Source organism: Archocentrus centrarchus, chromosome 7, assembly GCF_007364275.1.
Source record: "Archocentrus centrarchus isolate MPI-CPG fArcCen1 chromosome 7, fArcCen1, whole genome shotgun sequence".
Lineage (NCBI taxonomy): Eukaryota > Metazoa > Chordata > Actinopteri > Cichliformes > Cichlidae > Archocentrus > Archocentrus centrarchus.
This window is the reverse complement of record NC_044352.1, coordinates 7,996,890-8,009,318: the sequence shown is the minus strand read 5'-3', so window position 1 is coordinate 8,009,318 and position 12,429 is coordinate 7,996,890. Positions and strand designations below refer to the sequence as shown.

Genomic DNA, 12,429 nt, shown 5'->3' with positions numbered 1-12,429 from the left:
CCACTCAAATTCTGATTTATTCTTTTATTTTGATGTACAAATAAACATTTTTCCAGAAAAGTCTTTGCAGTACTCCAGTTTCACATCCACTGATGATGAAGTTTATACAGAGTGTTATTTATTTACAGCTGTATTTACAGTATGTATGTTGTTGGCTCCACTCCCCGCTCAGTTCACTGCAATGGCATAAACCCCCCTTCTCCGGCTCACCACCCCCCACAGCCATGTCATCTTTAATCGCTCCCATTTGCAGTGGTTGGTGGTGACATAGTAGAGAAGAGGGTCCAGACATGTGTTGAGAGTGATGAGTGCCATGGTGACCCGCCGGGCGTTGTAGGTGGCTCTGCCAAAAGAGCAGCTTTGGATTACCCCCCTGCGGTAAAGGAGGTGCAGCAGATACACGATGTGGTTGGGCAGGAAGCAGAGCACCATGATAGCCAGGATGGTGTTGATGACCCTCACAGCTTTTTGGGCTGTTCTAGTTCGTATCATAGAAATGCGCTTGGCGGCCAGAGGGTAACATATCAGGGTGATCATGGAGGGCAGCAGAGAGCCAAAGATGAGGCCCAGCACGCTGTACGGCCCCATACGGTCGTCCCACTCTTCCTTGGCAAAGTTTTCAAAACAGCTGAGGCCTCCAGATTTGTCTGTGTTGGTTTTTAGAGGCCCCATGAGAATGAAGACCAGGATGGCCACTCCAGCAACGCACCAGAGGACCACGCTCGCGACCACAGAGCAAAAGGGGCTTCGCATCCTCAGGTAATTGTGCGGGTGCACCGTGGCCATGTAGCGGTCCACGCAGATACAGGTCATGAAGCAGATGCTCATGTAGATGTTGGAGTAGTATAGAATCCCCGTGATGCGGCAGGTGAAGTCCCCGAAGATCCAGTTGTTCCTGTTGATGTGGTAGTGGATCCGAAAGGGAAGAACGCAGAGGATGATGATGTCCGCCGCTGCCAGGTTGCTGATGTAGACACTGAAGGCCGTGCGGGGAGTGGTCCTGAAGGAGAAGACAAAAAGGGCTGCTAGGTTGCCCGGCAGACCCACAAGCAAAGCGAGGATGTAGACCGCTGGGAAAAGGTAAATCTCGTACTCTTCTGTTGGGTTGCTGCAGTTTGTCGCATTCATCATGGCAGGTCTTTTTTTTTTTTTTTTTTTTTTTTTTGTCAAAGCAAAGAAAGTGTAGGTTGATTCTCAAAAACGAAGCATCGCAGGCTGTCTCCTGTAACTGTAGTGACACACACACATATTTCCATTCAGAGTTTTTCCACTTTCACTTCCACGCAGCAGCAAACTCAAACTGATCAGAAACATCGAGAGTAAACTCTGCTTTCTACTTTATTGTTGCTCTAGAAAATGCAGTAATCTGGTTTGTTAAAACAAGAGTAATGTGTCTGTTTTATGCTGCACTTTTTTCCCCAGGAATTTTCTAACAAAAATGAAAGGCAGTGCTCAGGCACTGTTGATTTTTCTGCCTGAAAATCAAGCCAAAAATAAAACGAAAAAAGTTCTACTTCTTTAATAATAAAAAAATGTTCTTGAATGTTGAATATTTTTACTTTACTGATAAATTTTAATAGTGCTGAATTATTTTTACAATCTCAGCAGGTGTCATTAAACATTTTCTGATGCCTTTTCATAGATAAAGTAATAAAACTATATTATAGAGTATTATAAATCATATATGAAACAATTGGATAAAAAGTAACTCACCAAGTCGCTTATGGACTCCTCCGCTTGATCGCCACATGCAGAAAGTAACACTGTAGATCAAAAACATGTGATCAGACCTCTGACTGTGCTGCTCTTCTCTGACTGCAGAGGGTATGTAACATGCTGCTTTTTGCTCCACCAGTGTAGTTTCCTGTCTCAGTGACATAGGCACAGGAAACCAAAGCATGACTATCTACAGTCTACTTCTGTCATCCACCTACTTCAATGTAGATGTATACAGTTTAACAGCTTGTGGTTATTAGTAATGTTTTTTACACATATGATTAGTAATATAAGGTCAAAGACAAACAGAACATTTTCATCTAGTGGCATATTAAACTTTTAAAAGAGTTCACATATTTGTACAACCTTTGGCTTGGAAGGTTTTAACAGATTAAGGCATTTTCATACCAGCGCATGCTGCTCTGTGTGGTAGGTTCAGTGTTAAGTAGGTAAAACTGACTAAAAGAAACTACATTGCCCTACACCCAGTGACTCAATGATAAAGTGAAAACATGATTTAAGAAATTCTTGCAAATTATAAATTGAAATCTCTCATTTAATAAAGTTTAATTCAGTAATCTGCAGTGTGCCCTGCAATCTTTCCTTTCAGATGGGTGCAAACTGTGATGTAATGGAAAGTTTATCAAAATAAATCTATATCACAACAGTTTGCAAAAGGTGATGGGGCCTGTTGATTTTTTTTTTTTTGGAAGTGAATGTATGACTTAAGTCCTGCTATTCAGCATCATCATCTGGCCGGAGTGTAAAATCAGCTCACACACTGCAGGGGTCCAGCTTTACCCAATTAATGAGGTAATTAAATAGCACTTTCCTACTCTAATTGAGCACTCAGTGCATTGTAATTTATGCCAAAGTGCCTTTTGTAACATTCAGACACCCTCGGTCACACAAATGCACCAGGGACAACTTGGGAGTACTTCAACATGCAGACTGGAGGATTCAGAGATCAAACCACTGACCCTCTGATTAGCCTATCCACTCTACCACCTGAGCCACACCCCTGTTATGTGCCCCAGGAAGTCCTGGGGATGTTGGGGAAATAAAATAAGTGTCCAAGTTGAAAAAGGAGATAAGGGAGGAAAATCAAGAATAAAATGCAGTTTTTTTTTTATTATTACTATTATTATAAAGTGACAGCCAAGCCAGTGTCACCACCACAAATTCTAAAAGTTGGTCACAAAATGAAAGTCAGTCAGAATGTTAAATGCTCAAAAGCTCCGCTTTACTGCGTAGGTGTAAACCAACACAAACCCACAACCAACACTGTGTGGCAAAAGGCACTCTGACATTAGGGAGCTCCTCTCCCTGACCTTAACTACTAATAGCGTGATGGCTGATTTGGCTCAGCTGCCAAAACACAGGACAGGGAGAGCAAGGTACCCCCAGAGGCATTAATGAGAACTTAAATTCCAGAAGAGTTTCTAATGACCTGGAGGCTTGATTTCATGAGTAATAATGCCCCCCCCCCGCCCAAAAAAAAATACGGTTTTATTTTTCTTTTTGGTTTGACCACAGGGAGATATTGGCCGATTTGAGTAACATAGATGACACTTATAAACGGCTAGTCTGATCATGAAATCAAGATGTCAAGTCATTTATGGGTCTTTTAGGGTTTTAAGATACCATGTCGCTTGAGAAATATTATCTCGTTAATCTCGTTTTTTTTTTCTGTACATGAAAAGGTTTCTCGGAATTTCTAACAATCTGATTAATTCAGGAAGTGAATGATATCAAGTTAGTGCATTGCGCCACAATCACAATCGAAATCTGCCGCTTTTAGCCTGAAAGGACACGACCGGATGTTTTCGCGGATGTCGCGGAGCGTGAAGATTGAAAAATATAGTAGCTATATATATTTACTTTTACACGCGAATTTTAAGTGATATGCTGTACCACAAACTAAATAAAAGTCAAGATCAGTTAATAGTAATATTATTTTAACGCGGCAACCGGAAACGGCTTCATGATAGTAGCGGCTAATGCTGCCTGTCCGGTTGTTGTGGTCGGTTCTGTTAGAAACCAGAGAAAGGTAGAGTTGGCTTAGAAGCATTTATGCAGGTTTCGTTTTTCCAGTATAATTGTCCCGTTTTAACCGTGTGCAAGCAGTAACGGATTCAGAACATCAGTCATTAATACTGATCTAATGTAAGGGATGGATAAGTCACCTGCTTTGAATGCCGCTGGTGCAGAAAGCAAAGATTCGATGTGCGATTCAGTGAAATGCTGCATTTGCCTGAATCCTTTTGACAAGCAGACTGTGGGCTCTCTGGAGAACTGCCAGCACGTCTTTTGCCTTGAATGTATTCTCCAGTGGTCCCAGGTAAACTCACCGTCTTTCACTTGTTGTGTCCAACTACCAGTGCACAATCTATTTGCTGCCATACATGACAGAAAACCAAATTTGACACATCTTGACGGGGTGATTATGCTCGGAGTTTTGCTTTTAATATGACTGAAATAATTTGTCGGTTAAGAGCCATACCAGCTCGTTTGACACCAAAATAGGAAGGATCTGTATGCAGCAGGTAAGCAGAGATTCAAAATGTTGATTAGAAACAGTTTAATCAATAGAGCCGTCTGGTTTCAGGTAAAGATCTGCTTAGCAACACACTGAAATAATGACCAAACATATATCTGCGATGTTGAACTTATTGACAGGTTATTTGTGAATTATCAAACATTTACCACAGGCAGTGTGGCCAGTCTTTGTTTGTTCTTTTAACTTTGTTTTTTTAAATGTTATTTTTTTTTCAACATGAGGCCATTTACAAGAGAATTTTAGGATTACAGTAAATTGTTTAAAAAAAAACACTTGATCAGCACAGTAAAACGCAAAGCCAGTTAAACTTCAGGGATGTGTGGTGTGTGTGACCAGTTAGGAAGCATAAACCGCTGTGAATCCATGTGGTGCAAATGAAAGCAACAACAGTCGCAATGGAGAGGCAACAACAAGATAACCCCCCAAAAGGGAATGGTTTTGGAGGCGGTGGCCACAGACCATTTCTCTTTCCTTATTCCTCTGGACATTTTTTTTTTCTCAAAATTAGCTGTTTTCTCGTGTTCTTGTCTCTGCTGGTAGCATGAATCAGTACCTGCAGCCCATTCAGATTGCACAGGTAGTCCAGCTGTTCCAGGATGGCACATTAATATGCCAGAAGCTTGTTGATAATTACCAAAAGCATCTGATCAAGGTGCAACTTTCTAAAATTAGTGGGGGTGTATGTATGCGTTTGACCCTGTGTGGATTAGAGAAAATCCTGAATAAATGTAAACTTGTGCACCGACGTCTTTTTTTTTTTTAAGTCGTTAAAGATGTATGCTACACAATAATTTTACCTTGGAAAAAGAACAGTTCAAAAAGCCATTGAAAGCCCCAAATTACCATGATATTCATACCTTTGACCACAACTGTGTATTATGTTTACCATCATGTTTGACTAAGGAAAAAAAATAATTAGCACATCATTCAATAAATAGTTACAAACACATGTGAATGAAATTATAAGACACTGTTAATTCTGACAAATTTAGTTGCTTTGCATTGATTTTCAGACAGCTAACACTTGCCCAGTGGATCGGATCAGTTTTGCTTTCATCCACCAGAGACCGAGTCCCGGAGGCAACGTTCAAAAGAAGGTTTGATGGAGGAAGTATACAGAAATATATGAATAATATATGTGAAAAGTGCCGGTGTGTGCTGAAGTGTTTGTGCTCCTGTAGATCAAAGTGAGGATATGGAAAAAGAATGATGGCGACGATGAAGAGGAGGAGAGCAGCGCTGCGGTTATCTGTGAGGAATGTGGGCGTGGAGACCGGAGGCACCGGCTGCTGGTGTGCGTACTCTGTGATTCAGGGTATGAATTTAAATATTTTGATTTGATTTGTCGCGATTCCCCACCCTGTGACACTTTTTGAATGTCTCCACTGATGTTTTGTACAGTTGTGTTCAAAAGTTTACTTTCCCCGGCAGAATTTTTTTTGACCATTTTTCAGAGGATGTGAATGATAACACAAAAACTTTTCTTTCATTCATGGTTAGTGGTTTAGTGAAGCCATTTATTATCAGACAACTGTGTTTGCCCTTTTTATATCATAATGACAACAGAAACTACCCAAATGACCCTGAGCAAAAGTTTACCTACCCTGGAAGTTTTGGCATGACAACATGCAAGTTGACATGCACAGATTTAAATGGCTAATAAAGGGAACCATCCTCATATGTGGTCTGTCTGCTTGTAATTATTGTGTGTATAAAATGTCAGCAAAGGATCAGCAGGAAAAGATAGGTGAACTTTAGACAAGAGAAAAAGGAAAAATATATCCAAGAATTACAATTTCTTTTTCCAGGTATCATATGCACTGCTTGAGACCATCTTTAAACACGGGACCCGAAGGTGACTGGATTTGTCCTGAGTGTGCAGTCACTCCTCATCACACAGGTAAAAGTGTGTAGTTAAAGAGCAGTTTCAGGTTGGTGACCCCTAAGTTCGTGTGTAGGATAATGGAGCATTACTGATGACATTTAAAGTCACTTTTGTAACTGAGTTTATACCCACAGCAAACAAAGAACAGAAGAGCAGCAGAGGTCCATGTGAGCGATAAGAAACAGTAGTTTTTCCTCTTAAAGAGGATAAAAATGTAAATCAGTACACACACGAAAAGACCACAGGCTTATATTCATGAGCTGCTAATGTTAAAATCATAGCCATCAGTGAGAAATCAGGAGGTCTGAACAGATATCTTGGTAAGGCCACAGTCAGCAACCACTGATCACAAGGGGAATGTTTCCCAAATGGTGGCTAGTTGTTGCTCTGAGAAACTGGTTGCAGAAAAGTACAGGTGGCTACACCAAAAACCTCTTTACTTTGGCTGCTAGCATGTTGCAGCGGATGCCCATAGTTTGCACGTGAGATGCTGACATGTCTGCAAACACAAACTACTCACTGATTAGTAGTTGAACTTGAAAAAGTGAAAAACAAACCAGAGCCAGTAAACGTTTTTGAAATGTGATAGCTGCAGCAGTAAAGCACAACTTTTACTTTGAAAGCAAAGGTTTAGTTTCCGGTTTGTGATCGAATTTTTCAGGTTTCACGACCACTCTGTGAGTCATTTGTGAGTGTTTGCAGACTAGTTGGGCAAACGGAGGTTTTGTGAATAACTGAAACATTCGAAGCGGTTGCCCCAGAATTGTATCCAGGTTTCAAAACAATCTGACACCCGTCTCCGTGGGGACACCTACTGGTAACTTGCTGTAGTCGCATCTGAATCAACGCTATCTTGTGAAACAATGAGACAAACGAGCATTCCAGTGTAATTCTGATTGAGACAGTTTGGAGAAATCTCGCCACAAAAAAGCAAGAAAAATTTTAAAAATGTTAAAGACTTCAACCTGCGACTGTAATGAACTGTGTGTTTCAGCTAATTCTATTTCCCCCTGTTGTGTTAACGTGTGATGAGGTTTCAGTTGCTTAGTAATTCAGTGCAATGTACAAGTTTTATAAAATACAATTGTAATCAAAGGTCAAAAATGTAATAAAATGAAGAAAACATAATGCACCGCAGTGTTTTAAATGTTTAAAACACTGATGTTTACATTATCGAGTCATCTTATGTTAAATGACTCAATAACATCAATGGTTTTGATCCTTTTACTAGAAAAAAACAACATATATATTAAAAGACAAACAAAAAATGCATCAGGATTACGCATGTTTATTTTTATGAAACTGTTGCTGAACAGAGAGCTCCCTGGCAGAAGAGGAGATCAGTGATGGAGAACTCACAGACCTCCTGGCTGAAGTGGAAGAAACTGCCTCTATCGGCAGTCGCCTTCGGCCCTCCACCGTGAATCGTCCCAGCAGCTCAACCGAACGGCGACGCAGCACGAGGATCCAGAGCAGAGCTGGCAGGAGTCCAATTCCGCGACCACAAACCTCCTGGGTAAGTTCAGTGTTACACAGAGTACCATTTATTCAAAGAACAGCTGTTATTGTGCATCAGTAAGACACAATTTTTACTTTGAGGCCAAAAATTCCCTGTTTTCAGTTTGCATTGCAATTTTACAACTTTTACAAGTGTTCTGCCAGTTTGCAGACAAGTCAATGTCTTCCATGCAAAGTACACACTCCTAGTGACCAAGGTTTTTGCTGCTGCACCCTCTGTGCAACTGATTTCACCCGGTGACTACCAGCAACTTCTAGCAACCGTTCACCAACTGGTCAGGGAATCCACATTTTTCTCTAGTGACAGGAGCTGCCAGGGGGTCACCAACCGGTCTCTAAGCCTGTGTGACCGAGGGACTTACTTAACTTAAATGAGCAGCTGTCAGACACTCAGGAAGAAAAGACCCCATTTGTGGTTTCTCTGATGTTAACAATTATGCAGTGCATACTTGTTACTGTACGAGCAGCACTGTGGTGTTTAACCACATTTTCTACCTTGCTGAATGTTTTTGTTTAGTTTTTTTTCCTGGAGCTGTTTTGCTAACATTGGTGCACGAAGAACTTTCCACCATGTTAAGTGTGTGCACACAGATCTGTAGTAGGCTTGTTGGTGAAGAGCAGGGCAGCTGCGCCTGTTTGGGGTTCCTGTCTGAAAAAAGCTTAGGTTCTTCTTTGTGGGCCTAAAAACTGTCACTAGTTTAGAGGAAGGAAGTGTCATGCTTTTCTTATTTTCTGTTAAATAGATATTGTTGCAATGTTGGATGCTCATAGTAAACATGACTAAAGTTTTAAATAATGTGTACATATCTATGCATAAGTCCTGCGAGCCAAAAGTTCAGGCTTCAGACTGCTGCAAACTGCTGTTTCTGATATTTTTTTTTCCTGCTCTTTCATGTGTGTGCGATCACCGGTGAGAGCAAAAATAATAAAGTCATCTCGATCAGAGAAGCTCCACCCACCTGCTGTTCAAACCTTCTGTTGATGAGGGGCAGCCAGTCAGAAGAAGAAAAACAGCTTATTTCAGACAGTTAACTGGCAGGCTAAACCAAGGCTCAGTATAAGTAATTAAAGTGAGAATCACACAAAGCTAAAATATGGCACTGGGGATGAACAGAATATACTATCAGGGGCATTTGTTGAAGTTCCTGCTGTACCCCACTGCAGTTTCTGGCCTCATGTTACATGGTGCAATACTTCGAAATGTTGCCAATTAATTTCATTGATAATGCACTTATTACATTTTAGAACTTGGTGTTAGTATAGGATTCAGTATGTGCAAGTATCTGGAGACAAGAAGTAATATAAAAAACACAAGAACAAAAGTAGATTTAGGCATTGCAAAGATGCATATCGATGGAAACTTGACACAAATAAAGCCTGAAGACAAGACTTCAGCAATCAGAGATGAGAAGCAGCTCATTGTTGTCGTCTGTGGGCGCTTCGTGATTCAACTTCTCTTTATATAGAGACAGGAAAACAGGAGTGGGCTTGGAGAAAAGCACACACATGGTGAGAAGGGCCTATCTTCTACAGCATTGGTTTCCAAAGTGTGGGCCCTGCACATAAATGTATTTATTTATATAAAAAAAATAAAACTGGTAATAGGAGGTGGTTAGTTTGTGATATTACTCACTAATCTGACCTAAATTTACTGCTCTTGTATTGCAGAAAGGGTTTGTTTTTTTGTTTTTCCCCCCAAGGAAAGTTTCAGGGTGTTTTCACCTGAAATTTTTGACTGAGTTTGTCTGCAGTCATGTCGTCCTCGCTAAGAGACAAGCGTTACGCACCGCTCCATTTTGCAGTAACTTTATAGTGGTCGATGGGAAAGTTTATCTGACACCACAAAAAAAAATGTATTTCTGATTTGAGGGGAAAAAATAGATGGACCATTTTTCTGTTTCTTATTCATTGCGAATTTGAACTCTTTATTTTTCAGCATGTACCTAAATACCTGCTGAGGGCATCAAAGCCTGCAGTCCCAACTGATGAAGCTCTTAATCAGAGTGAAACCAGCCAGACTTCAGTCAGTAAGTAAACAGCTGTCAGTGCTGTGAAGACCATCACATTTGCTTATATAATGTTTAATGTTTGTGAATGTATGTTGCAGAGATGAAGAGAAGAAGACGGAAGCGTGCAGCTTAAACGTCTGACAGCAACAAACTGATTAGAAGAAAAATCGGTCAATTCTTTTTGTACAATAAATACGTTTATTTAATGAAGTCATGGAAAATTTTACCTTCATACTATGAAGATTTTCTGACTTACAGACCCTTAGAGTCCGTGGTGGGTCAAAATTCAGTGCTTTTAATTATTTTTTCCCACATTTTTAAGCTTTAAATACAGGAAGTATCCACATGAAACCTTTCAGGACCCCCCCTCCCCAAAGTGTCACAATCTAATGCCCAAATCTCTATAACCAACTCTGAGCATCAGTATCATGGGATGTGTCATAAATAGCAAAACTGCACCAATTTAATGTCTTAGATGCAGAGCAGGGGTGGACAATTAATTTTTTCCAATGAGCAACATGAGAAACTGGGACTGTTGAGCAGGGCTCTCACCGTGTGCAATAGGTGGCTGGTCAAAAGAAGTTATGGCTTATGGAAGGTCTCCTTTTTACCCTTTATTTTGATACCATGATCATATCTTGACCACGATAGCTTCCGTGTCTGTGTTGAAACTATTTGCAGCTACAAGTGCACTTTTCATAACAGACCACAAGATGGCAGCATTGTATTACCTGAACTACAGGTTCGGGTTCAGTACCAGAAGCTTCAGGTCCAGTCCTGGTGGTTCGTCATTCCACAAAAAAGAACTGTCAATAAATGCTTTCATTTTTGCTTTGTTTTGTTTTTTGTTCAAAGTTATTGGAAACATTTTTCACATTTTGAAGTTGAGGATTACCAAAAATATTGCCCAACAAAAGGCTAACTCATTCTGTTGGAGAAATATTTTTGTCTTAAAGCAAATGTCTTGTCTTAATGTTTATGGTGCTTGTGTTGTTTGCCCATAAAATCATTACAATAAAGCAGCTCCAGCATTCAGCAATACAACCAAAGACGTAAGACTGTGAACTCAATGGAAAATATTGTACCAGCACAGACCATAAATTGGATACTTTAGACTGAGTGTGAAGGTAAGTTTGGATATCTTTATGGACTTCATGTTCATCAAACATGCAGCAAGACCTCAAACATCAGATTGTCAAACAAATTTTAATATTAGTCAAAGATAACCTGAGTATACACAAATCAGTTTTTAAATGATGATTTCACTTATTAAGGGGGAAAAGCTATCCAAAACCTACCTGGCCCTGTGTTGTGTCTGACAGTGTGAAACGCATCATGCCAGGATCTAGAAGAACAGCTGAGAAACAGTCTTTGTTTCTCAGCTGTTCCTATCAGTCTGGAAAAGGTTACAAAGTCTGAAAATGCAAAGCTTCTTAAGTCCAAGAATTAAAAAAATGCATCTGGAAAAGAGCATAAATTTAATGTCATATTTGCTATGTTGCTTTTACTGCATTTAGTAAGCCATTTTAATTTTTTTCTTTGTTGAATTTGATATTTTTTTCAATATTTTTTTTACTGAAATTCATATTACGTTTAACTTAATTGGGATAATTGGCGTACATCTCTTAAAATCACCTCACAGTCACATCAGGTAGTCGGACCTCAGCAAGCAGAAGTATGTGAGACAGCAGAGGTGTTTGAGAGTCAGAGACTTGAACTTCAATAGCAAGAATTTCCTCTGATCGTCCCTTGTCCGCCTCCCTCAGCAGCGCCAAGCCATCACCTACTGTAAGAACACCAGCCTCTGTGTCTCCTTGGGAGCCTGTAGACACACTCACATCCATGTGGTCACTTGATATTAAATCCATCCTTTGATGTCCTCAGAGCACAGATTTGGAAGAAAAAAAAATCAATCATCCCACTAACATAACCTGCTCAGACATCCCTTCATTTCACCGTGATGATATTAGAGTGAAGTTATTAAAGCTTGTGTATCCGTGCTCATTTGGTATGTATGTGTGTGTGTGTGTGTGTTTGTGATGTTCGATGGGCTGGCACATACACAAGCCTGTAGCTCTTCTTGCCCTACTTTCCCCCTAAAACAACGAGCAGAGAAAAACAAAAGCATTGTTTAGCCATGTTTGCTGAGCAGAACTGAGATGGGTAAAATGCGCTGGCCGAGATGTTGTGAGGTGCGTTAGACAATGTGTACACAGGAAAGCACTCAGTTTCTTGTTTGTTGGTATAACCTTACTTGGATAAGCACCTTTGGATCATTGGGGAGCAGCTGCATGCATTATTCATTAACCATTTTTAAAAACTCCACCTAGCAGCTCCTCTAAAACTCTCTAAACTATAACATCAAATCCATGTTCATATGGAGAATCAGACATCCCTCATTCCACCTCCCCTTGGGGATCCCAAGGTCTTCCAAGGCCAAATGAGAAGTATTATCTCTCCAGGATCTTCAGGGTATCTGACCATTTGGAGGGAGGACTTCCAGTGGAAAGCAACCAGGAGGCATCAACTGACTGTGTTCAACAAAGAGCAGCAATAACTGCTCCTTGTTGAGTCTCTTAGGGCCTCCCTGAAGAGGAAGCTTGTTTTGGCTTCTTGTAACCGCATTCTCTCTCTCCCAAAGCTCGTGACTATATGAGTGTTGGAACAAGGATGGTAGCTGGAAAGCTTTGCCTTCCGCTTTACTGCTGACGCTGCACCAATCCACACGTCAATGTCACTTT

At 40.5% G+C, this 12,429-nt stretch overlaps 2 protein-coding genes across 3 annotated transcripts; one reads left to right on the top strand and one right to left on the bottom strand.

Annotated features, from left to right (window-relative positions):
- Positions 1 to 4: 4 nt before the first annotated feature.
- LOC115783384 (lysophosphatidic acid receptor 6) lies at positions 5 to 1,131 on the bottom strand. The gene has a single exon (XM_030734187.1). It carries the CDS (start codon positions 1,129 to 1,131, stop codon positions 169 to 171), a length of 963 nt encoding a protein of 320 aa, XP_030590047.1. The 3' UTR covers positions 5 to 168.
- Positions 1,132 to 3,544: 2,413 nt separating this feature from the next.
- LOC115783385 (PHD and RING finger domain-containing protein 1-like) lies at positions 3,545 to 10,619 on the top strand. Of its 2 annotated transcripts, none has more exons than XM_030734188.1 (7): positions 3,545 to 4,057; positions 5,290 to 5,373; positions 5,458 to 5,591; positions 6,085 to 6,176; positions 7,478 to 7,677; positions 9,616 to 9,706; positions 9,787 to 10,619. In XM_030734188.1, exons 1-7 carry the CDS (start codon positions 3,890 to 3,892, stop codon positions 9,819 to 9,821), a joined length of 804 nt encoding a protein of 267 aa, XP_030590048.1. In that variant the 5' UTR covers positions 3,545 to 3,889; the 3' UTR covers positions 9,822 to 10,619. The 2 variants fall into 2 exon arrangements, with proteins under 2 accessions (XP_030590048.1, XP_030590049.1); XM_030734189.1 differs by lacking the exon at positions 3,545 to 4,057 and adding an exon at positions 4,091 to 4,262.
- Positions 10,620 to 12,429: the final 1,810 nt, after the last annotated feature.